The sequence below is a fragment of the Macrotis lagotis genome, chromosome X (genome assembly GCF_037893015.1).
Source record: "Macrotis lagotis isolate mMagLag1 chromosome X, bilby.v1.9.chrom.fasta, whole genome shotgun sequence".
NCBI classification, from domain to species: Eukaryota; Metazoa; Chordata; class Mammalia; order Peramelemorphia; family Peramelidae; genus Macrotis; species Macrotis lagotis.
The window spans coordinates 652319203-652345313 of record NC_133666.1 but is presented as its reverse complement, the minus strand read 5'-3'; the positions used below and the strand labels follow the sequence as shown (position 1 = coordinate 652345313).

Genomic DNA, 26111 nt, shown 5'->3' with positions numbered 1-26111 from the left:
AGACATAGGATGCCAATGCACTCATGTTTATTGCACAGGATGGGGTGGGAGTAGGGTGAGGCCTCTCGCAGGGACCCCACAAAGTTAGTTGGAGACAAGATTGGGGAGTTGCCACCTTTTTGTCCCGTTATCAGTTATACATTCAACAGAATGGCAGCAGTTGGATGGGTGAAGGGTGGAAAGTGATGCCCATCTGGGGAGGGGAAAAGCCTCAGGGAGACAGGTTGCGTGATTAGGGGTGTACGGCTGAGTGATCTGATAAAAACTCAGTGTGGGGTGAGGACCCCAGCGCTAGAGATTCCCACCCCCGACCAGGGTTCATTCTCCCCATGTCAGGGAAACAGATACAGGTGTTTGCTACTTGTGTAGGCAGGTCCTTACTCCTCTACTCATCTCCAAGTCCCAGAAGACGTCTCTGAGGGGAGCTCTCCAGACTTCCCCACCCCGTTACTGTGGGCCCAAGGAAAGGTTAGGGTCTCTTTGGCTGGAAGCCAACTGGGTACTTTCTCACTCCCCACTGGTGAGTCTGATGAGAGCCCATTTTGTAAATGAAGGAACAAATTGGGGACAGGCTTAACCAATACTCCCCAGAGCCAGGCTTCATCACCCTAGTGTGGCTAAGCCAACCTTGAACTTTTCTCCTAGGCCCACCTTCTACCCTTGAAACTCAACCCCCTGAACCATGCTATCTCCCCATGTGCCCTGAGCTCCAGTACGGCCAGGCTGTGGATTCTGAATTCAAAACATGCAGACGAGCTACACACACACAATACACACAACACACACACACGCACACGCACACAGAGTAGGACAGTCAGTGCTTGTGCATGTCCAAATACACACACCAGGACAGACAGCATGGACCACACGCTGCCCAGAGGACCATGGTGCCCTAGGCAGGATGACCTTCACAACCTTAGTCTCAGGGTCACCAGGCAAAGGCAGGGGCAGTGGGAAGGCAGGGCAGCAGTTCAGTTGGGCTTGACACTACGCTTAACAAAAAAAAAAAAAATACCCAAACAAACTGGGGGGGAGGGACACAGAAAACACATACCAGGGCAAGGGGGCCTCTGCAAAGCTGCCTGACCTCGATGTCCCTGGAAGAGTGGGACAAACCCTGGTCTTGTTTGGGGTTTCTGGGAAGAGATCCAAGGGACCAGTAGCCAGCGGACTACCGCCCCTCTGAGGATCCCCAAGCACCTACCCTAGGAGAGGCAGGGTAGCATTCTCCCCCCCATTTTACAGATGGGGAAACTGAGGCACAGAGGTGACATAAGCCCCCCTAACCTTGATGCTGAGGGTGGCTCAGAGGGAAAAGGAAGGAAAGCAAGGAGCCGGAGTCCCTAACATCCTGGGAAGCCGGGATGAGGAGAGTGGAGAATTGGTGGTAGGAGGCCCCTTTTCCGGTTTTAAAAGTTATTTTTATTGGGGGGGGGGGAGCAGGAAAGCTATCAGCCTGGGTCTGACAGGCCCCATAGCACGATGGGAAGAACCTCTCCGCCTTGGCCTCGGGTCCCCTCAGGGCTCTGCCGCTGCTCACGGGATGGCCTCGTGCGCCTCTCCTTTTGTGTGAACCTCAGTTTCCCCATCTAAAATCCATGGGGGCCCAGCCCGCCTCCGCGGCCGCTCCCACTCTGCCATCCTCTACTCTAGGGTCTCTACACTCTATTCTCTAGCCTATGGTTCTCTAGGAGAGGCAAAGCGAGGCCTCGCGGGGCGCCCCGAGACCCCGCTCTGCCCAGCCGAGCCGGGGCTGGCCGGGGCCGGGGGCCGCCGTCCCCCTCGCCTGGGCTGGGTCCCCCCCCACACACAGACACACACACGGGCGGACACACACGGATGTCTACGCTAAAGGTCTATGGCTTCTATGATGCGGAGCGGGGAGCCGGGGCTCCCCAGATGTCAGCAGGAATGAAACAGGGCTTTGGTCTTGGATGTGGGGGCCGGGCCGGGCCGGGCCGGGCGGGGGGGGGGGGGGACCGCGGACCCCCCTCCCCCGGAGCCCCCCCCAGCTCCCCTCCCCCCGGAGCTCCCCTCCGGCACCTGGGGCCCGGGGCGGGGAGGGAGCCGAGGGGGCCCTCGGGAGTCCTAGGCCCAGGCGAGGGTCACAAGTTGGAAGACAGCCTGGATCTGGCCGAGTCCACTTCGTGCGCGCTGGCGGCGGAATCCTTCCTCGCGGCCCCCGAGTCCTGGGCCGGGGCCGGGCCTGCGTAGACGGAGCCGCTGGAGAGCTGGTGCGGCGGGGCCAGGCGGGCCGGCCCGGGGCCCAGGCGGGGCGTGGAGCTGCTGGCCTCGCGGGAGGCGCCGGCGGGGGCCCCGGGGCTGGGCCCCGAGGGCTGGGGCAGCGAGGGCTGCGAGGCCGACAGGGGCCGGGACTCGCGGCTCAGGCCGGGCGTGTGCAGGGCCTGGGTGCTCTTGTGCGCGGCCGGCCGCTGCGGCGAGCCCGGGGCCCGGGCCGGGCCCAGCGACGGCTGCGAGCCGGACTCGCCCTTGGCCGCGTAGGGGAAGGTCCGGCTGGCCCGCGGGCTCTGCGACGGGGGGCTGCCGGGGGCCGGGGCCGGCGGGGGCTGAGGCGGCGGAGGCGCCTGGAAGAGGATGGGCGAGACGGAGAAGGGGCTGGGGACGGCCTGGGCGTACATCATCCGGGGGGAGCCCAGGGCCAGCGGCCCCACCAGCGGGCTGGCCATCTGGGGGCAGAAGCTCATGGCCACGGCCTGCTGCAGCGTGGCGATGGCCGAGGTGACCTGCGGCTGGGCCGCGGGGTAGAGGCCGGGGCGCTGGCCCAGCTCCGCCTGCTGCACCATCTCCCGGTCGTACTTGACGATCTCCTGGATGATCTCGTTCTCCTGGTTGTTGAAGACCCCCGAGTGCAGGTCGTGCTGGACCTTGTGCAGGAGGATCGAGTTCTTCTTGCCTGGGGGGGGGGGGAGGGGCAGAAGGGGCCCGGGCTGAGCACGGGAACCCCGGGGGGATGGTGCCCGCGATCCGGGCGCCGCAGCTTCACTCCAGGCAATGCCACGGGGCAGGGAGACCCGGTGCAACTGTGACATGGGGGGGGGGGCAGGAGAATCGCCGCCTCTTACCCACTGACCTCTCCTCTCCGACACGGTGAGACTAACAGATGTGATTGCTAGGGGCATCCCCCCAACTCCGACATTCTGTGTTCCATGGATCCCCTTAGCTCCAACATCCTGAATTCTAAGGACCCTCCCCCCCCGACATCCTGTATTCTACGGGTCCCTCCTCATCTCCAATAGCCTGTGTTCTAAGGGTCCCCCCATCTCCAATATTCTGTGTTCTAAGGACCCTCCTGGCTCCAACATCCTGTGTTCTAAGGGTCCCCCCATCTCCAATATTCTGTGTTCTAAGGACCCTCCTGGCTCCAACATCCTGTGTTCTAAGGATCCTCCTGGCTCCAACATCCTGTGTTCTAAGGGTCCCCCCATCTCCAACATCCTGTGTTCTAAGGGTCCCCTCATCTCCAATATTCTGTGTTCTAAGGACCCTCCTGGCTCCAACATCCTGTGTTCTAAGGGTCCCCCCATCTCCAATATTCTGAGTTCTAAGGACCCTCCTGGCTCCAACATCCTGTGTTCTAAGGGTCCCCCCATCTCCAATATTCTGTGTTCTAAGGACCCTCCTGGCTCCAACATGCTGTGTTCTAAGGGTCCTGTGTTCTCCCCCCATCTCCAACATCCTGTGTTCTAAGGGTCCCCTCATCTCCAATATTCTGTGTTCTAAGGACCCTCCTGGCTCCAACATCCTGTGTTCTAAGGGTCCCCCCATCGCCAACATCCTGAGTTCTAAGGACCCTCCTGGCTCCAACACCCTGTGTTCTAAGGGTCCCCCCATCTCCAATATTCTGTATTCTAAGGACCCTCCTGGCTCCAACATCCTGTTGGCTCCAACACCCTGTGTTCTAAGGGTCCCCTCATCTCCAATATTCTGTGTTCTAAGGACCCTCCTGGCTCCAACATCCTGTGTTCTAAGGGTCCCCTCATCTCCAATATTCTGTGTTCTAAGGACCCTCCTGGCTCCAACATCCTGTGTTCTAAGGGTCCCCCCATCTCCAATATTCTTTGTTCTAAGGACCCTCTTGGCCCCAACATCCTATGTTCTAAGGGTCCCCCCATCGCCAACATCCTGAGTTCTAAGGACCCTCCTGGCTCCAACATACTATGTCCTAAGGATCCACCTAGCTCTAACATCCTATGTTCTAAGGGTCCTCCCATCTCCAACATCCTGAGTTCTAAGGACCCTCACTTCTCCAACATCCTGTGTTCTAAGGACCCTCTTGGCTCCAACATCCTATGTTCTAAGGGTCCCCCCATAGCCAACATCCTGAGTTCTAAGGACCCTCCTGGCTCCAACATACTATGTCCTAAGGATCCGCCCAGCTCTAACATCCTATGTTCTAAGGGTCCTCCCATCTCCAACATCCTGAGTTCTAAGGACTCTCACTTCTCCAACATCCTGTGTTCTAAGGACACTCCTGGCTCCAACATCCTGTGTTCTAAGGGTCCCCCCATCTCCAATATCCTGTGTTCTAAGGACCCTCCTGGCTCCAACATCCTGTGTTCTAAGGGTCCCCTCATCTCCAATATTCTGTGTTCTAAGGACCCTCTTGGCTCCAACATCCTGTGTTCTAAGGGTCCCCCCATTGCCAACATCCTGAGTTCTAAGGACCTTCCTGACTCCAACATCCTGTGTTCTAAGGGTCCCCCCATCTCCAATATTCTGTGTTCTAAGGACACTCCTGGCTCCAACATCCTGTGTTCTAAGGGTCCCCCCATCTCCAATATCCTGTGTTCTAAGGACCCTCCTGGCTCCAACATCCTGTGTTCTAAGGGTCCCCTCATCTCCAATATTCTGTGTTCTAAGGACCCTCTTGGCTCCAACATCCTGTGTTCTAAGGGTCCCCCAATCTCCAACATCCTGAGTTCTAAGGACCCTCCTGGCTCCAACATACTATGTCCTAAGGATCCACCCAGCTCTAACATCCTGTGTTCTAAGGACCCTCCTGGCTCCAACATCCTATGTTCTAAGGGTCCTCCCAGCTCCAACATTCATGTCCCCAGGACTCTCCCAGCCAGCCTTGGCCTTCTGTGTTCAAAGATTCCTTCCAATACAGAGGTTCTTCAGGGTCTTTCCTGGTTCTGATGCTTTGGCATTCTTCCTCAGGTTCTCCTACCCATCCCAGCCCTCCCTCCCTTGGCTTTCTACTAACCAATCCGATCAAGTCGGTCAATGGCCACGGTCTCAAAGGCTCGCCTCATCATGGGATACTCCTCCAGTACTTCATTAAAGTTGTCCACACTCAAGGAGTAGAGGCGGCAGTAGGTGTCAGCCCGGACACTGGCCGTTCGCCGGCCCCGGGTCAGGAGGCAGATCTCTGCAGAGACCCCAAGAGGCTGTGAGTGTGGGTCTTCCCATCCCTCCCCATCCCCCTTGACCCAGGTCACTCCCAGCTGGGACTCAGACCTAATGATGGAGGAGATTGGGGAAAACGAAGCCCAGCAGTACCCGATAGTGGAGCCACCCCAAGGGTCCCAGGATGCACAAGACCACTCCACTTCTGAATGGATGGGAAAATTAGGAGAAGGAGCTGGGGCTGGGCCAGGGACTAAGACAGGCCGAAACCCCCAACTCCAGGCAGACCCCCATGCTTCTGGGCCGAGAAATAGGGGCCACTCAGTGGTAACAGGATGTTAAAGGTGCATCTAAGAGCCAATCCTCCATACCTCTCTTGTCAGTCATTAGGGTTGGGATTTCAGGCCTGGTGGGACATTAGGGCCACTGTCTTCTCTGCTGTGTCTCTAGATGCCAGTTCCTGTTCCCTCATGTTTTGTGGACATTTCTGGGACTATGGTTTTTTAGGGGGGGGAAGAGGGAGATTGGTACATTGGCCCAGGAAGGGAAACTCAGGTGAATTTTTCAGGCTTGAGATGTATCAAAAGAATTCCTGATCCCTTCTTCATCTCCCTTATATCCACGAATCCTCTGTATCTTTATTCCTCCATTAGGGAGCAAGGTCCTTAGGAACAGTATTTATACTCCCCCAAACTGAGCACAGTGACTTGTATGCAGGAGGAACTTAATAGATGTTGCCTGAATAATAATAATTCACATTTACAGAAAATGATTCAAAGTGCTATCCTCTCAATAACCCTGTGGGGAATGAAATTATGACTCTTCCCAGCCTTACTTTTTTTTTTTTGGTAAGGCAATGGGATTAAGTGATTTGTCCAAGGTCACACAGTAAGTATCAAGGGTCTGATTTGAACTCAGGTCCTCCTCTCTCTTGGGTTGGTGCTCTATTCACTTCAATACCTAACTACCCCTGACTCTTCCCAATTTAGTAGATGATTAAACAGGCCAAAAGACCCTGGATCATAAAGCTAGCTAGTAATATGAGGCAGAATTCAAACCCATATCTTTTGATTCTAAACCCAGTGTGCTGACTTCTACATTATACTATTGAACAATAATTATTATTTTCATAGCACTTTAAAGTCTAAAAAGCATTTTACAAATATCTCATATGATCTTCATATGGAAGGCAGGTGTTTCTATAATTTACATTTTTCAGGTGAAGAAACTGAGGAAGACAGTAGTCAAGTGACTTGCCCAGGGTCACACAGCTTATAAGTCTGAGGCCAATCAGGTCCAGCCCTCTATCTACTGTGCCACCTAGGTGTCTCTGAATTGAAGTTGTATAGATGAATAAAAAAAACCCCCATAAGTAATAGAGAGAAAAGTGAGAGAAAATGATTATTAATACCTAATGGTTTGGGGGGATTCAGAGTTTCCGCTTTCTTTTCTCTTTTCAAGTCCTCAGTCTCTGGAGGCTGAGTTAAACTTCTCTATCCAACCCAACTTATACAGAAAATCTCTAGTCTCATGTGAATTCCATTCAATAAAGCTTGGGGAGAGAACCATTCTTTTGTCCAGATAAGCCTAAGACTGGGGGTGATCTGTGTATAGAAATAGTTTCTCTGTCCAAGGGTGACATGAAGTCACTCAGTCCTTCATTTTAATATAGCCCACCTTGCATTGTAACATCCAATCAGTCCCTCTCTCAGGGACATCTACTCTTTGAAGGAAATGTGAACTGTCAGCATGATTGTCTTTGATTTAAAAGAGATGATCATTTGGCCATCCTTTTATTAATATTGTGTTGGTTTTATTAATAAGATGATAAAATTACCTAGAAACTCTATCTCTCAAGTTTTTTTAATCATCACAAAAGTTTGGGCTCAAGGTCAAAGAAATCTGTCCCAAAGAGGCACACAATGGAACAGGAGTGAGAGGGTACTGTCAGTGACCATGTTCAATCAGAGGCTGAGACAGATGCCCCCTCATATCTCTTTCATCTCTTAGATTCTGTATGTTACAGAAAGGCAACTTGTTTCTCAATAGAAGCAAGACCTTTCTAAGGATCATAGCTGTCCTCCCTAGGATGGACAGCCTCACAAGAGTAAATCTCCCATCCCTGGAGGCACCCAAGCAGACAGGGGAAGGAGGTTGGCCTGGTGCTTCTCTGAGGTCCCACCCAGGCCCAGGGTACCAGCCTTCTGCAAGATGGGGGGCATGCCCAAGGGATACAGTGCAAGGGGCTTTCCCCAGACTCCTTCTAGGGACACTCACCCCCAAAATAGGAGCCATCTGAGAGCTTCATCTCCTTGTTGCCCTTGGTGAGGACGCTGACCACACCATGCTGAATGAAGTACATTTTCTTGCCAATGGTGCCCTCACGAATGATGTAGTCCCCAGGCTGAAAGACCTCAAATTTGAGCTTGGTCAGCATTGCTGTGACAAAGTTGGGGTCTGCATTGGCAAAGAGAGGCATGGAGGCCACCAGCTTCCGGCAGTTGAAGTTCACAATCTCCTATGAGCATGAAGAGAGAGGGGTACAGTCATCAGAGCGGGTAGGGGCAACATGGGCTGAGGGTTTATCTAAGGCAAGGAGGTATGTGTCAAAGCTAGACAGGCAGCACAAGAGAGGAAGAGATGGTTGGGCAGGGGCTGGGGACATGCCATGTAATTGAAGGAGAATGTATTCAGGATCTACCAAGCACCAAGTATGGGGGGGGGATAAAAGACAGAAAAGATGCTTCTAAGAAGAAAGGCGGCCTAACAATACATACAAAGACAGGTTAGTACAAAATATAGGGGGGAGAGTCTGGGCCTGGAATTTCAATGGTAGAAAGAATCCTGGTTGAGGAAAGGCAGGTCAGTAGCTTCTCTGTAATTAATGGGCTGAGAGCAGTCCTTCTCCAAGGGTGCTCTGGGGACCCTGGGAGGGCTCAGCTCTTTTTAAGGGGTCTATAAAGTCAGAATGTTTGCCATAATGAGATCAAGACATTTTGATTTCTGATATGGTAAATATCAACAAATATGATCCATGGAAACAATGTAAAGACGAACAGATGCCTTCTGTGGGGGTGGAGGGAGGGAAGCAAGAATGGGGGGGGTGTAAAACTCAAAATAATTAAAATCTTTATAAAAAGGTATGATCCGTGTAGACAAAATTTTGGGGAAGGAACCTTAGTACTTTTAAGCAGGTAAAGAGGTTCTGGGACCAAAAAGTTTGAGAACCAGTGTCTTAGCAGCACTGCCCCCATCCCCCTTCCCCCTTTCTCTCTTTCTCTGTCTCTGTCTCTGTGTTTCCATAAACACACACATATTATAAATACATACATATATATATATATATATATAGATAAAATTAAATATGTGCAAAGGGCTTTTGGGGGTAATATAAGAGGTGCAACTACAGAGTATCCTGGAAGTTCCAAGAGGCTGAGACGCAAGGAGAGCCCCAGGGGTTAACCTGTTAAAAGGCAAAGAAAGAAATAAGGAGTCAGAAGGGATGAATGAGAAGAGGCAGGAATGGTAGAGAGAAAAGAGTCAGTCCAGATGGTCAGGGTTTGAGGTTGAGGAGGCAAAGCAGATAGACCATTTAACTTGGAGTTGGGAAGACTCAAATCTGACCTCAAATACTTACTAGTTATGTGACCCGAGCAGGATCTGAATTCAAATCTAGCCTCAGACACTTACTAGCTGTGTGACCTTGAGTAAGTCACTTAAACCTGACTGCCTCACATCTAGGGCCATCTCCAGTCCTCCTGATTCATATCTGGTCAATGGACCCAGAGGGCTCCAGAGGAGAAAGTGAGGCTGGTGACTTAGCCCAGCTCCCCCCTCACTCAATTCCAATTCATTTGCTTTTCATAGTATCACTCCCAGATGTCATGGTCTTCTTCAAGAAGGAAGGATAAACATCATCATCATCATCATCATCATCATCATCATCATCATCATCATCATCACATAACAATGACACTGACCTTCCAGGATTGTTGTGGGTCAAATGGGCTAAAAGCCTGAATGAGTAGGTCTATATAAATGGAAACTATTATAGTATTGTTGTTGTTATTATTATGAGCTATATGACCTTATTCAAATTACTTTACTTCTTGGCCTCAGTTTCCCCAAATGGGAATCTCATCTGGCTTTTCTCTGGCCTCTGGCATTAGAGGACCCAGGTCTCAATCCTCTGATGCTTCTCCTCTGTGTGATTTAGGATCAGTCAATCACTTCCCATAGGCCTCAGTTTCCTCATCTGTAACATAGAGGAAATTGGGGGGAGCAGCTAGGTGGAACAGTGGATAGAGCACTGGCCTTGGAGTCAGGAGTACCTGAGTTCAAATCTGGCCTCAGATACTTAATAATTACCTAGCTGTGTGGCCTTGGGCAAGCCACTTAACCCCATTGCCTTGCAAAAACTAAATAAAATAAAATAAAATAAAAACGAGGAAGTTGGACTAGGAGACCCTCCACTTCTACATATAAAATCCTAAAATTCCTTGAAGTCATCAAAATGAAAATATTTGGTGACTTGGAAGGTGTGGTAGAAAATATAACTACTCTTTGTGATGAGGGCAAGAGGGGAGGGTGGTAGGGATGGCAAAAAAGGGACTGACAATGAGGCACCCCCTTTCTCAAGTCCCAGTTTCTCTCAAGTCTGCATCTACCCCTGGCTGCTGCCTCCAAATCCTCACCTCTCGCAGGGGCCCATTCAGCTCGCCCAGGATACTGTCCTCATCGAACATCTTGCCTTGGTACCGATGCTCATAATAGTCATGGATCTTCTGTCGGAAGTCAGCGGGCAGCTTGTGGAAAGACATGTACTGCTCCACCTGCTTATACTGTGGGTCAAAGACGGATGGAGAGTGGTCAGGGCCTGCCTTTCCTTGGCAAGCCCCACCCCCACCCCCAATGCCAGCCACTGGCATCCCTCTCATCCTGCATCAGCACCATCCCATAATAACCAGGCTATTAGCTCATATCAGGCAGGTGTTTTCATTATTACCATTGTACAGAGGAGAAAATGGAAGCCAGAGCACTAGATGACTCGTCCGGGGCCACACAGCTAGTAAGTGTTCCGGGGCACTCTAGGGGCTTGCCATTCTGAACTCACTTCTCTCTCTCTCTCATGCCTCTCTTATGTCAGCCCAAGTAACAATCACAAACATTGAGAGGGGAGCAAGGGCAACATTCCTAAGGGTAATCATAAAGTGGAAAGATCACTGGGCTTGGAGTCATAATATCTGGGTTTGAATCTCAGGTTTTCCAGGGATGACCTTGGGCAAGTAACTATCCTCCCCCATGCCTCAGTTTCCTCAACTGTAAAATCAGGTGTGTGTGGGAGTAGATCCTAAGATCTTTTTCAGTTCTAAGACAACCAGTTCCTCAGTGTCCATTACTTCATTGGCCAACCTCTTTGTGAAGGAGGCCTTCCCATGGGATATTTCCAGGAATCTCCTTCTTGAGAAATGGTAGGAAAAACCAAGAGTCTAAGGCAGGACTTTGGCTACAAGGGCCAGGCATCCAATTAAGGAGTTTCCAAGTAAGAGCTCAAGCCTGGATATCACCGGAAACTGCCAAGACGGGCATCTCTGTTGGCTGCCTGGAGGTGACAGGCTGTGCCAGGACTCAGGGGGATGCCCAAGCATTCCCCCATTCCCAGTGCTGGTCCCAGCTGCAGCCTCCCTGAGGTCACCAAGAACCCGTGATGGCTAACCGGGCGGTGCCACCCCCTCATTGTTTGGGTGCGAGGGATCATCAGTTTCTCTATGGGAGGTACTAGTGTGGGCATGATGCCCAAACATGAGCTGGGAGGTAGGAGTAGAGAAGGCAAGAAGGCAAAGAGGTTCAGGCCGGCGCTCACCCCAGCTGGCACCCCTGGGCACCACTAGGAGGGAGCTCTTGCCTCAAACCTCAGCATGAGGGCCAGCTGAGACATTCCTCATCCTTTGTCCCTGCCTCCACCCCCAATGGGCCTGACCCTTGACTGAGTTGTGGATGACTCACTGCAGTCTGTCTCCATTACTATGGATGGAGGGAGCGCTGCTGTCATGAGAAGGTGGCATGGGTGGGATTGTCTGGAACATCAGACCATTTTCTTGACAAATTGGATGTTTTCACCATTAGAGATGTTTTCACCAAGAGTACTCTTGGAGGCAGGAGCAACTCAGTCTAAGCCTGTCTCTGTCACTTACTAGCTATGTGACCACTGGACCTTTCTGTGCCTCAGTTTCCTCACCACTAAAATGAAGACAATAACACCTGCACTACCTACAGTTGTTATGAAGTCCAAAGGAGGTACGACGCTGGGTAACCTTGTAAAGCATTCCAGAATTAACATCATTTCTGTTAGAATTTATGAGAGTCTAGGCAATGGGGGTGGACGCTGTCCATGGTCCCAGATCCTAGCAATTAGACTTGGCACAGATGATTTCTCCCTCACTCCTCAGAAGGAGGTTCCTGGCAGGGTCAGACTAGGAGATCCCTGAGGGAAGGGGCATTGTCTCTACCCTCTTTACCCTCCCTCCCACTCACCCAGACCCACCTTCTCCTGATACTGGCGCCGAGAGGAGTCCAGAGACTGGATGAGGGCTGTGGCGTGGCCAATGAACATAGCATAGCAAGTGGCCCCCACGATCATGCTCAGCATCGTCAGCCAGATGTCCGTCATGCTCTCAGGAGCCTGACGCCCATACCCAATGCAAAGCATGTGGCTCATGGCCTTGAACAGGGCAAAGGAGTAGAGCTCACTCCAGGAGTGGTTCTGAAGCAGGAAGAGGGGGAGAGCCCATCAGGGAAGGAGCCATCACCTCCCCTCTTCTCAGTCACCTTCTAATCCACATATTCAATCTCACAGACTCTCACACACACATTGACCAAATGCCACAGTGGCTCAGCCCCTTGTCAATTGACTCTGGACAAGACCCTTCTCCTCTCTAGACCTCAATTTCCCCTTCTGTCAAATGAGGAAGTTTATTCAATTCTCTCTAAAGTCCCTTCCAGATAACAATGCATTCTGTGATACTTCTCATCTCTGATATTCTGGGTTCTGAGCTCTCTTCTGGTTCTGAATTCTAAGCTCTCAAGTACTTCAATACTTTGACATTCTGTGTTCTAAGTGCCCCCCCACCTCTCCAGACATTCCTTGTTCTAAGGACCCACTCAGCTCTAATATTGTGTCTTAAGCCTTAAATTTTGACATTCTCTATTTTAAGAAACCTAGCTCTGATATACTATATTCTAAGGGTCTGACATTTAGTATTCATTTGGTATTCTAAGGGTCTGCCCAAATATGGCATTTTATATTCTAAGGGTCATCCATCACTGACATTCTATATTCTAAGGGTCCTCCCAGATCTGACATTCTAAATGTATTCTAAGCCCCCCCTCCCAAGTTCTGACATTCTAGATTCTAAAGTTCCCCTTGGTTCTGATATTCTCTATTCTAAGGGCTTCTTCAGCTCTGAATTCTATAGCCAAAGGTTCTTTTCAGCTCTGACATTCTCTGTTCTATAAGGCAGAAAGAGAAAAAACCCCACAAAGCTGGAGAAACAGATGGAGGCAGGGACAGTGGCTAGCCAGTCAGAGAAATGAAGAGAGCGGGAGGAAAGAGGACATGGTCAGTGGCTGGAGGAAGAGAGACTGGGAGGGGGGTGAGGGAGATGAGGCCGCCAGAGGCGGGGCAGCCCCTCCCCAGCCTTTGCAGCTGTGTTCCTGAGAAGCTTCCCCCTTCTGTGTCCTCATTTGCCCTTCTCCAGAGTTGGGGGTGGGGGGAGGCCATTCAGGAAAACTGTCCCCTGTGTGAAGGGCTGGAGAACAATGGCTGCAGCTGGCGCCTGGTTCCCAGATCCTTCTCGGACACTCCTTCCTGTGCTCCCTTCCTTTGCATTCCTAACCAGGCTACCCACCCCCCATTCCTCCCAGCTTGGAGCCCTGCCCCCATGTAACCCTGGGCTGGGGGGTGGGGAAGGTCCACCTTAGGGATTGTGGGCCGGAAGACATGAAAGACTGGAGGGACCGAGGGCCAGGTTCAGGAATGGGGAGAGGATTGGTTTTGGGGTGGGGCAGTGGAGTCTGGGATGTCCAGTTCAAGAATTGAGGATTGGGAAGTTTTTGTGTCTTTTTTGTTTTGTTTTGTTTTTGGGAGGGGAGGGTCAGGACCAGGGGTTGGAACATTTGAGGGAAGACTTACCACCATGCCATTGATGGAAACCCAGCAGTTCTTAGGGAAGTCCTGTAACATGGGCACCAGAAACTGAAGGCAGCCATCCCAGTGGCACAGAAGTAACATCATGCTGATGAGGTTGAAGATACGCATGACAGCACTGGCCAAATCATAAGTCATGTGGAAGATCTAGGGATAGGGGTTCAAGGAACCAATGAAAGAGAGAGAAGGGCTATTCCACCCCCACCACACCCCCATACCATATTCCCTCATTCCTAGTTTGGTTTCCAGGTTTAGACAGAGGAACAGATGTCATTCTATACCCATTTTCCAGATGGGAAAACTGAGGACAATTCCCCAAACCATGGAGCCAGCAAAGCTAGAACCTAACTAGAGATCCTACATCTATTGGACTGGGAGGACTAAGCGTCCTCAAGTGCCAGTTCAGAAAGGGGAAGGAAGACCATTAGTAGACACCATCCCTCCACTCAGGCAGATCCACCTCCCCCCCTTACACATTCATGGAGAGGGAAAGACTCAAAGATAAGTACAAACATGCAGAGACAGAGAGGAACAGAGTCTAAAGAAAGACCCAAAGTCAGAGAGAAACACCCACAAGGACAGAGATCCCTAGTAGAGACATAAAGACCAACACAGACACCCAGAGGTAGCTGCGGGAGGCACAAATGTCCAGACATGAGAAGCAACTCCCTCCTATTCATTCTTCTATCCAGCCCAGCCCCCCTGTATCTCTCCAAATACACACACACAGACTATTTACAGCCTGGTCACACCCCTTGGCTAGACACCCAACACCTACACACACAGAGCCCAACCTCAGCCCCACCTCAGACACACCAGGCTATTTAGAGCCATGACATACCCACCCTGGCTAGACCCTCCCCAGTCCTTTTCTATTCATCCAGAGTCACAGACACACAGACGCACAGACACACAGATGCACAGATGCACAGACACACACACACACACACACACACACACACACACACACACACACACACCAGAGCTCTGTCAGGCTTGAGGAGACAAACCCTCAGGCAGGTTCAATCTCTTAACAGAAAGTCTTCCTATGTTTGAAAGCCAACTCCAAAGCTACCTCCTTTAGGAAGTTTCCCTGAGCCCCCTTCCCCCTCCCCAACTAATCCAGTAGTAATCCTTTCCTCCAAGCCTTCAGGTCCCTAAGTCTCACCCACAAACCTGGTCACAGTTTGATTACTGCTGGTTCAGTGGAAAGAACCCTGAATATAGTCAGGAGACCTGAGTTGGAATCCTGGCTTGAATTTCACCAAATGATTCCTCATTTGTAAAACACCTATGTTACCTGCCTCATAGGATAGTTGTAAACCAAGTCCTTTAGGAAAGTTAAAGGGTTTAGAGGCATGGTCTGACTTGGAGACACAGGAATTGCTGTTATGATTAATAGCCATTAAACCATAAAATGACACCAAAATGGGAACCATGACTTGTGACCATAATTATAGTTATCTGTGGTAGGTAGCTTATGTCCCCTGCTAGACTGTGTAGGGATAGGAACTTATCCATCTTAGTGAATGACTCAGTTCAGCCCAGAACACAGTAAGGCCTTAACAAATGTTTGGGAGAGAGATGGTGGGGGGTGGGGAAAGACAGAGAAGAATAGTTGGGGAAGGGAGGGAAGAAAAAAGAGGATAAAGGAAAGAAAGAAAGCAAGGGAAGAAAGGTGAGGAAAGAGGAATAAAGAGGGAGGGGAAGAGGGGAAAAATAGAAGGAAGAAGGGGAGGAAGGGAAGAAAGCCTTGGAAGAAGGGAGAGATGGAGGAAAGGAAAGAGGAATAAAGGAGAGAAATAGAAAGAAAAGAAGGAAGGAAAAAGGAGGAAGGAAGAAGGGAGGGATGGAGAAAATAGAAATGAAGAAGGAGGGGAACAGAAGAAAGAAAAGGGGAGGAGGAAAGAAAGTCCTGGAAGAAGAAAAGGATAGAGGAAGGGAAAGAGGAGTGGAAGGAGATGGGAACAGAAGGAAAAAAGAAGAAAGGGAGGGAGGAAAGAAGGAAAATAGAGAAATGGAAGAATGAAGAGGTAAAGAAGGAAAGAAAGAAGAAGGTAGGGAGGAAGAAGTAAGGAAGCTAGGGAAGGAGGGAAGAAGCAACTAAAATAAGTAAGGACATATGAAAGGAATGGAAAATGAGAAGGAAAGAACAAAGAAAATATACCAAGAACCACAGGAAGGAGACAAGAAGGAAGGAAAGGAAAAGAGGAAGAAGGAAGGAAGCAGTGTTTTCATTCTGTTTTCTTCCTCTTTCCTCCAGGGACCAGGGAGCAGTTGCAACTCCCCAATTTGCTGAGGTGCCAAACCCCCTCTAACCAAGTCATGGGCCTCACCTCCTCCCACTGGTGGATATAGCGGATGAGGCGGGAGAGGCGCAGTAGGCGTAGGAGACTGAGGATCTTGGTAAATCGCACAATGCGCAAGGCGCGGGCAGTCTTGTAGACCTCTGAGTCAATGCCCTTCTCCACAATGAGGAAAATGTAATCCACAGGGATAGAGGACACAAAATCCACCACAAACCACGTGCGCAGATATTTCTTCTTGATCTTCTCGGGATCTAGAATGATCTCAGTATTGTCCTCTATGACAATGCCAGTGCGGAAGTTCAGAACCAGGTCCATGAGGAAGAAGGTATCTGAGACCACATTGAACACTATCCATGGGGCTGTGGTCTCATCCTTGAAGAAGGTGATGCCCACAGGAATGATGATGAGGTTCCCCACCATGAAAAGCAGCATTGTGAAGTCCCAGTAGAACCTGTGGCCAGGGAAAGGGGCAATTGGTCATAGCATTCAAGGCTGCAACTCTATCTCCAACCCACTTACCCCTCATCCCTGAAAAGAAGCTCCCTTCACTACCACCCAAAATCACAAAAACATGATAGAAGAGCAGTGAAAGATAATCCTTAGGGTACAAATGGAGAAACTGAGGCCCAGAGAGGGGAAAGAAGGAGATTGCCCAAAGTCCCAAAATGAATAAGTGGAAGAGCTAGGAATAGAGCCTAGGTCTCCTGAATCCTGGTCTAGGACTCTAGACACTTCACATTCTCCTTACAATTAGAGCTGGTCAAAAGAAAAACAGAGGGAGAGAGAGAGAGAGAGAGAGAGAGAGAGAGAGAGAGAGAGAGAGTAATAGAGACAGATACACAAAGAAAGAGAGACAAAGGATGAGAGAGAGACAAAGGATGAGAGAGAGAGAGAAAGAGTAATAGGGACAGATACACAAAGACAAAAAGACAGAGACAAAGGATGAGAGAGAGAGAGAGAGAGAGAGAGAGAGAGAGAGAGAGAGAGAGATCTTTCCATTATTGCAGGTATTCAAGTGGAGACCAGGTGACTCTCCATAAGAAAGTCATAAAGGTAATTCCTGTATCAAGAGCTAGGTTATACCAGAGGACTGAAGTTCCTTCTAGTTTTAGTCTAAATAGGGGTTGACCTCTTTTGTGACATGGATTCCTTTGAGAGTCTAGGGAGGTCTATGGACTCTTTCTTGGATGAATATTTTTAAAGGCATAAAATAAACTACATAGGATTATAAAGGAAACCAATTATATTGAAATAATTATAAAAATTTTTTAAGTTTGCAGGCCCTACATTAAGAACCCCTTAATAATATCCATCAGGGACTGAATTTCATAGGTGGGAAAGACCTTGGTGATCAGCATATCTAAATATCCTCATTTTACAGATGGAGAAGCTGAGGCCCAGAGAAAGGGAAGGGACCACTTTCCTGTGGAGTCCTGACCCATTTCCAATAGCTTTTCCCAGCCAGATGGGAAGATGGAAGGGCCCAAGGCTAAAAGTTATGGAAGTCTTTCCAGGAGCCAATAAGATAACAGGGTGGGATGTAGAAAGACAAGTAGTATCCAAGAGGGGCGGCTAGGTGGCGCAGTGGATAAAGCACCGGCCTTGGAGTCAGGAGTACTTGGGTTCAAATATGGTCTCAGACACTTAATAATTACCTAGCTGTGTGGCCTTGGGCAAGCCACTTAAACCCATTTGCCTTGAAAAAACCTAAAAAAACCCAAACACACAAAAAAAGAAGTATCCAAGAGAGGTTTTGAAGGGTCAAAAAAAAAAAGGCAATAAATTTGGGTGGGTTTTTCCCAGACTTCAAATATTCCACCAACCAGATTTCAGCATCTCTACTGGACAGAAGCCAGGGAGGAAGGGGATAAGCCCCAATAATCCTGGGCACTATATCCTGGCCTCTCAAAGTCTCATTCTTGTCCCCATCCTCTCTGTCTTCCCATGACCTTTCTCAGGATGTTGCAAGGTCACAGGCAGCCACACGAGCAAGGAGGACTGGAGAAGTCTCATACCTTCCCTTAGCAAAGCTAAAACCAGGACGGGGTTTTTCAGTCCTGCTCCACTCCAGGTTAATATTTCAATGCTCTCACTGTGTGAATTCCTTAAAGGCAAGCCTGCAAGATAGGTCAAGAACCAGGCTTTCCCCTCCTCCTAACCCAAGGCTGGGCTTTAGCTCCCAGACAGAGAGAACCTAGAATGCATCAAGTCCCATCGTCCCATCTTCCTTCTCACTGTTCCCCATCCCCCTCATTAAGTCCTCATTTCTTCAATCCCCATTATCTTCCTTCAATACCAACTCTCTCATTTATTTTCTCATCCTTTCTTCCTTCAAGCCCAAATGACCCCACCCCCACCCTCATCTGGAGCTAGGGCATGAATGAGATTTCCCATGATAGAGGGTTCATGATCTCCCAAGACAGCTTTTTTCCACTTTGGGACAACTTAGATTGTTAGAAAGTTTTTCCTTACATTGAGCCAAGATCTGATTCAGCGGATCCTGCCTTGTTCTTGGTCTCTGGGGTCAAGCAATAGTCTATTAGTCCCTGTTCTAGGAGGAAGCCTTTCTAATACTAAAGACAATACTCATAAGCCCTTGGACCCAAATCCTTCACATGCAGAGTCACCAGACTTCTGGTTACCCCTTTTCCTATAATATAACCCTTGAATTGGATACAATCCATGTCAGATGGGCTTGACCAGAAATGACACTTCCCCAGAACAAGGAGAGTCCTGCTCCTAGACTTAACATGGGGTTTAGCTCATCTTGCTCCCCTCCATGGCCTATAGTTCTGGGGCATTGTATCAAGGAGGCCTCTGGAACTCAGACCCTATCATAGCAAACCCGGTGTGCTACCTACCTCAACTGGGCAAGGATACTCTATCTTCTCAAGTGTCCTCAGTTGACCCATAGCATCCCTGGACCCAAGCCATTGCACAAGCAAGTACCCGTGTCACTGACAGCCTGACCAGCCCCAGGCTGAAGATCCTGGCTACAACCCTGAGACCTCATTCTTCTTTTTTTTTTAAAAGGTTTTTGCAAGGCAAATGGGGTTAAGTGGCTTGCCCAAGGCCACACAGCTAGGCAATTATGAAGTGTCTGAGACTGGATTTGAACCCAGGTACTCCTGACTCCAGGGCTGGTGCTTTATCCACTGCGCCACCTAGCCACCCTGACCTCATCCTTCTTACTGCTAACATTAGAGGCACATTGGTATGGTAGAAAGAATCCTGGATAAGCAGTCAGAAAACTTTGGCTTTGCCAGACTCACTGTGTGATCACAGGCAAGGTCCTTCATGTCTCTGGGCTTTCATTTCCCCATTTGTAATATGAAGAGGTCTTGTAATACTGCTCTTACACACACACACACACACACACACAAACACCCCTTCTGGGAAATTCTTCCAAGGCATGAGATGTGATTCAAAGTCACTACTTCCAATTCTTAGCTCTAATGACACAATTCAGTCTCCTAGAAGAGATCTCCCCAGCTCAGGACCAAAAATGACAAGAGGTCAGATGGGGGCAATGACAAGAAAGGGGATGACCTTCTGATCCCCAAGCAAACACCAGGAAAACCATAGTCTGGGTCAGGAATCATTTGTGGTTAGGGATCTGGGATCAGAATTTAAGGATCAGAGGTCAAAATATAAGACTCATAATCTGGAATTTCATCTCCATTTTCCACCTTCTTCATAGCACCAGCAAATTCCAAGGAATATCTTTAGTAAGATATCCTTGAGGTTGGGCAGAAAGTGAATAGTCCAGTTGTGTTGGCATCCCTATGATGGGAATCACAGCACTCTTGGTTCAGGATCATCAATGAAATGAGCTCTATTCCTTCCCCATGTGGTGTCTTGGAACAATCATTGGCCTAGAGAGGCTTGTTCTGACCCAGGGAGTTAGTCTAAGCTTGCTGGCAGGTAACACTTGGCCAGCCTCTCAGGGGATAAGCATCCAGAGATGGGAGAGGCTGCCCTTTGCCAGGCTCTTTTAGCCATCTCAGCCATTCAAGGAGGAGGGAAAAATGAAGTGAAAGCTCTCACCTACCTCCTCAGGCTCATGAAACTAGAATTCTCCCCCTTCCCTTAAGCCACTCAAAAATGAGAATTATGGTTCTTTATAGCTTAAATCAAAATCCCACACCACCTGTTGCAAGTTAGCCCAGGAAGAGACAGGGTAGGAATGGGGGGAAAGGCAGATTAGATATCATGCCTGTTAGATATGGTTCACCCATTGTTACTGTGACCTTGAGAGGCTCTCTTAACTAAGCTGGGTCTTGGTCTCCCTTATCTGAAAAACAGGCCACAGGTAGGCCATAGATATAATTGTCCACAAGAAAGGACTTTGGGGTTTTTAGGAGATAAGGCCCTCTGAAAACCATGGGGTTATTATTTCTAAAGTCCCCACTTTTCCCTCCCTTGAACTAGAACATAAGGGTGAGGGGGAGAAGTATTAACTCCATGATTCATGTCAGCTCTGTGGTTTATCCCAGAGATGCTAATGCAGGAATTAATTTCCCAGGGATTTGTAAATAAGGTTTGTGGTTTGACCTCCAACCTTGTGATCGGCTGATCTCTACAGCCATCTGGGGAGAATTTAACTCACCCAAGATCAACTCAACCTTTGCCAACCAGCTGATCACAGAGACTGGAGAAGGATCTAGAGTCCCACAGGGACTCAATCTCTCTAATACGTCCTTACTCAAGTTAGGTTCCCATCATCTAAGATCTTTGGGCAGGGTCCAAGTAACTGCTTCTGGAGGATGTCACAGAGAAGCTTCCTTCATGGAGGAGTAATTCAGCAGCTCAAAACTTTGTCTTTAAGTGCATAAAACAAAATACATAAGATTACCCAAAAAATCAGACTGAAATATAATTATAAAAATATTTAAGAAAAATTCACAGACCTTGAATTAAGAACCCCTGAATGAGATAATGTCTGAGGCACTTTATGACTTTTTTTTTTTAGGATTTTTTTGCAAGGCAAATGGGGTTAAACGGCTTGCCCAAGGCCACACAGCTAGGTAATTATTAAGTGTCTGAGGCCGGATTTGAACCCAGGTACTCCTGACTCCAGGGCCGGTGCTTTATCCACTACGCCACCTAGCCGCCCCTACTATATGACTTTTTAAAGAATTTGTTTAAGGCAATGCAGCTGAGTGACTTGCCCAAGGTCACACAGCTAGGCAATTACTAAATGTCTGAAGTCGGATTTGAACTCAGGTCCTCCTGACTCCAGGGCCAGTACTCTATCCACTGCACCACCTAGCTGTCCCACTTTATGATTTTGATATTCTTACATTTGTAACATTTTCTCCTCTGTGTTCTAATGGTCTTTTCAGCTCTAACATTATCTGTTCTAAGTCCTGGCATCCTCTGTTCTAAGGACCCTCCCAGCCCTGACATTCTCTGTTCTAAAGATCCTCTGAGCTCTTCCGTGTGTTACAGATCCCTTTTCCAGGCAGCTAGAGGATGTGGGGTACTGTTGAGCACAGATGGATTTTCAGGAAGACACAGGCCTGCCAACAGTGGCAAACTACATTTCTCTCTCAGTTCTAGAGCCAGTAATTGCCCCTTACCCCTCTATCAAAGTGCTACCCAAGAAGAGAGCCCAATGGAAGTAGGTCAGATCAAGAGTAGATTTAAGGATCTTTCACTTTCAAAATCAGGGTGTTAATTCCTGAAAGACATAGCCACAGGAATAACAATAATGAAACATGTACAACCATTTTGCAGTCTACAAAGTTATTTCCCAGCCTTCATTTATTACAGCACTCAAGAGATGGAGATGGTAAGGGTTATCTCTATTTCACAGAACTGGAAACTGAGGCCCAGAGAATGAAGTCATTTGCCACAATAGTGACAGATCCATGCTTAGAATCCAACTTTTCTTATTCCTAACCCAGAGCTCTACCCCTCACATCCCGGCACCTAGGATATCAAAACCCTTAATCAGGCTTTAATCTCCAGAACACCAGCCTCTTGCTCAGGGTCACTCTTGCTAACTCCCCCTTCATCTCATTCACTCATTTCTAAATACTAGGCAAGGTATCTTTGTGTCTGTTTATGCACACATGAGTAAATGTAACACTTGCAAAAAAATAGATGTCATGGGTAAATGGATGGATGACAGGAAGAAATGGAGGAGAGGATGCCAGGAAGCAGGATGCTTGAGTTTGGGGCCTGGCTTCACTGAGCTGGGGAACCTGGCAGAGCTCCCCATGAATACTTTGAAAAGTCAGATGGTAGCTTCTTTCTCCTAGCCCTACTCACTGTCCAGGGAAAGAGCAGACTTGTGTCTAGGGGATCCTTATTCATTTACAATCAGAAGTCTTCCTAACACAGGGATTGGGCATAGAGAAGGAGTTAGGGTCTTCATGCACCTTGAGGTCCCCAGTGCCTGTCACCAAGAGATTTAACCTATTCCATACATCTGGGCTTCCTCTTTTATTCCCTACAACTGTGAATCAATGGAGATCAGAGTTGAGAGGGACTTAGAACACATTATGTCAGAGCTGGGGGGAATATTAGGATATAAAACAGAGAATGTTGAGTTGGATGGGGTCTCCAATCCCTTAGAAAGAGGGAAATTTAGGCCCATGCAGAGGAAGAAACTTGCACAAGGTCACATGAGAAGCTAGCGGTACAGTCATAACACTGAAGTCCAGGTTTCCTTACACCAGATTCAATTCTTTCTATTATACTAAACCCAAACTTCTTGTCTCCCCAATCTCTTCTCTCCCCCACCCCTGCTTCCTTTCTGAGATGTTAATTTTATCCTGGAGAGGTTTAGTCCAGAGTTTGGAGCAAGGAAGTAGGCAAGGAAGAAGTTCTTTGTGGACCATCTGCCCAGCTCAAAAACATGGAGTTCTGAAGTCATCCAGCTCTCTTGGATCAGGGAAGTTCAGTGGTTGGAAGAAGCTAGATTGAAGGATCTTCCTATCTGCAGAGAACACTTGTCCCCTAAGGACCTCCATGGGTCTCCTGGGCAAGTAACTTGCTTGTCATTAGCTATCCTGGGAATAGACCTCACCCTCAATAGCCATCCAAGGACTGGGACCATTTGGTCAGCCCACACATCGGATGGTTGGTGACAGACCCATTTTGGGAAGGGGGTGGGGGACATTCTGCAAAGAAATCATAATTCCTTATCTTTCCCTGCTGGTGTCTCCAAGGAGTGCCAGGCATCTGTCAGTCATCCTTTTGACACCCCCAAAGGGAAACATTCCATCCATATTTTCCCCTTATGCATCATGTAGAAACTGAGACTCTGATAAGAGTAGTTTGAGTGAATTTCTACAATGAAGAGAAAGGATGATTTGGCCCAGAAATTCCCTATTTAATAGAATTTGCTATTCCCTAGGTCCATGTTTACTTCAAATCTCTCAAGATGAAGTGTGTCTAGAGAGAACTAACTGAGCAGCCAGGATATCCTGCCCCCCAGGGGAAGATCAGGCATATGCCCCTGGATTCAGAATATAACTAAGAGATTGGGGAAGGGTCCCTAACCCTTAGACCTTCCTGAAGAAAGGGGAGCATAAAGAACTTACTTTCCCCAGGGCAAGTGAAGGGATCCTTCATATTGTTTCTGAGACCCCTCCGCCCCCCCCAAACCATACCCCTCCTTACACCTTTGAATCACAGGATTCAGAATTGTAGAGATAATCTAGTGTTAACTCCTTCACTTTACAGATCTAGAAGGAAGACGAGACTTTCCCAAGGTCATACAGGTAGCAGATCCAGGCTTCAAACCCAGTCTTCTGACTTGAAAAACATCCTCTGTTCTTTTCACAATAACACAATGTCTCCTCTCCCTAGCACACTCAGTTCAATAGGATTGGGAAAAAACAAGGATGAAGTTGTGTCCCCCAAACAGGATAAGGAGGAAGGCCTAGAGAGACTGACAAGAAAATAGAGCCCCCAAATTACTATTCCCCCTGTTCTGGACCCTCAATGCTCAGATTCTTTTTAGAACAGCCTGTTTGGGCTATAATATAGCCGGGAGAGGAGGCACAAAGGGAAAGGAGGAGACCAGATTTCGGGGGATTTCAATGTGGATGTAAGCAGAAAGCAGTAGGCAGAGGGAGAAGACTGGGGTGGATTGAAGACAGCAAGCTGAGAGGACAGCAGGAGGGGGGAGTGCCCAAGGCCCAACCCTGCGGTTGCAGGAAGGTGGTTACTCGGGCAGGAGCAGGCGATGACTGGTAAAGATCCCTAAGTGAAGTGGCCTCCGCTGCTGTCCTTGGTGCTGAAAGTCTTAAAGCACAGACTCGGGAGGCGGCTTCCTTAGACTTTGCTGTCTCCAGCTTCCTGAGACAGCATCCGAGTCTATCACACATGGGCACATTTCTTCACCACACCAGCACACAAACAACACGGCACACACAGATACACAAACTCACAGCGAAACCATTCACATCTCCAGACACCTCCCCAAGACATGCCACAATGACACATGGTCACACACACAAAACAGACAGGGGCCTCCCCCTCTCTGATTCAGAGACAGACTAACATGGTGGAGGGGAAGGGCAGCTCTCAGACCCGCGTCCTTGAGGCTCTGTTCTTCCACCCCGAATATTTCTCCTGAGGCCGGCGCCCCCCCCCCAAACCCCGACCTGGGAGCGCCGGCGTCCAGTCCCTCCCTGGGGAATCTCGGAATGCTGCCCCTGCCCCGTCCTTCCTCAGTGCCCGCTTTGCCCTAGCTGTTCCTGCCCAGGTCGGGGCTGGGCGGGTTCCTCCCGAAAGACCCGGGCCTTCCCAATCCCCTGACCTTCCCCTCTATTCGTCCTTTTCACCGACCTCTCTTTTCCTTCCTCCTCCTCACACAGAAGCGCTCCCGGGGTCTCTCCTAGATCCCTGTCATCTGGACTGGCTCGCCCCTCCGCTATGCGGCTAGCCCGACCCCCAACCACCCCCCAGACCCCTCCCGCTCTCTGACCTCCAGTCCCTACATCCTCCACAACGTGCAACTCTTGGACCCTCAGCCCCGAGACCTCCCCTCCCCCGCCACAATGTGCCCCTCTCTCCGCCCGAGGTCAGCGCTCCCGCTGGCAGCCCCCCCTCCACTCTCAGACCTCCCCGGGGCACTCCCATAGGCCCCCCTCTCCTCCCCCCGGCCCCCCCTTCACCTCCTGCAGAGACCCCCGGCCCCCCTTCCCTGCTGGCCCCCAGCGCCCCCTGCAGGCCTGCCCCCCGCTCTGCCCCGGGGCCCCGGGAGGCTGGCACCTGAAGTCGCTGTAGGGGTGGATGATCCAGGCCCCCGCCGACTTGACGCGCTCCTGCTCCCGCTCCACGGCCTTCTGGCTGCCGAACATGCGCAGCGAGAACTTGTTGACCCCGGGCTGGAGCATGGCCCCGAACTGGCGCTGCAGGAAGCTGGCCTGGCTGCCCCGCGCCTCCCCGCCGGGGCCGGCCTCGTCGCAGTCCCCGGGCCCCGCCTCATCGCCGGCTTTGAGCGCGGGCCCCGGGGAGCCGGGCCCCGACCCCGGCCCGGAGCCGGGCGCGCACGAGAAGGAGACCTTGGGGCCCCGCGCGGCGGCGGCGGCGGCGGCGGCCGCCTCCTCCGGGGGGCCGGGGCCGGGGCCGGGGCCGGGGCCGGGGCCGGGGCCGGGGCCGGGGCCGGGGCCGGGGCTCGGGCTGCACTGCGGAGGCTCCCCTCCGCGCCGGCACTCGCCGTTCGGGCTGCCCTTGGCCGCGGCCGGCCCGGGGGGCGGCTTCCCGGGCCGCGCGCCCAGGCCGCCCCGGGCCCGGCCGCCGGGCTCCGGCTCCGCCGCGGGCTCCGGACCGCCGGGGCTGCCGGGCCCCCCGGGGCCTCCCGGGCCCGGCTCACGCTCGGGCTGCGGCTCCGGCGGCGGCGGCGGCGGCGGCGGCGGGGGCTCCGGCTTAGGCGGACACTGCGGCGGCGAAGGCTGCGGCGGAGGCTGCGGCGGAGGCGGCGGAGGGGCCGCGGGCAGACCCTGGCCCTCCCCGGGCCGCGCGCTGCCCGGCCGCCCGTCCATGGCCGCGCAGAGCTGGGCAGTGCGGATCCCGCCCGGCCGCCCGGAGCCGGAGGCGGGGAGCCCAGCGACGGAGCCCGGGAGGGAGGGGCGGGCCCAGCGCCGCCGCGCCGGGAGGAGCCGGGGGAGGAGCCAGGGGCGCCCAGGGATGGAGGGGGCACGGGGGGCAGCGCTAGAGCCGGCGCGGGGGGCAGGGAGACCCAGGAAGGCAGCAAGCCGGAGGCA

The 26111-nt window shown here is 50.8% G+C and overlaps 1 protein-coding gene across 1 annotated transcript; it reads right to left on the bottom strand.

Moving 5' to 3' along the window:
• Positions 1-1245: 1245 nt before the first annotated feature.
• HCN2 (hyperpolarization activated cyclic nucleotide gated potassium and sodium channel 2) lies at positions 1246-25889 on the bottom strand. Its single transcript, XM_074204940.1, has 8 exons — positions 25117-25889; positions 15913-16336; positions 13562-13723; positions 11915-12133; positions 10065-10211; positions 7648-7888; positions 5228-5392; positions 1246-2914 (listed from the first exon to the last, which is right to left on the bottom strand). The coding sequence occupies exons 1-8, from the start codon at positions 25887-25889 to the stop codon at positions 2106-2108; spliced, it is 2940 nt and encodes a 979-aa protein (XP_074061041.1). The 3' UTR covers positions 1246-2105.
• Positions 25890-26111: the final 222 nt, after the last annotated feature.

Coding starts and splice junctions, on each gene's coding strand:
- HCN2 (XM_074204940.1), bottom strand. CDS start 25,889: ATGGACGGGCGGCCGGGCAGCGCGCGGCCCGGGGAGGGCCAGGGTCTG. Junction 13,724..15,912: donor ATATCCACCAGTGGGAGGAG/GTGAGGCCCATG, acceptor CCCTATCCCTAG/ATCTTCCACATGACTTATGA. Junction 10,212..11,914: donor GGCGCCAGTATCAGGAGAAG/GTGGGTCTGGGT, acceptor TTTGACCCACAG/TATAAGCAGGTGGAGCAGTA.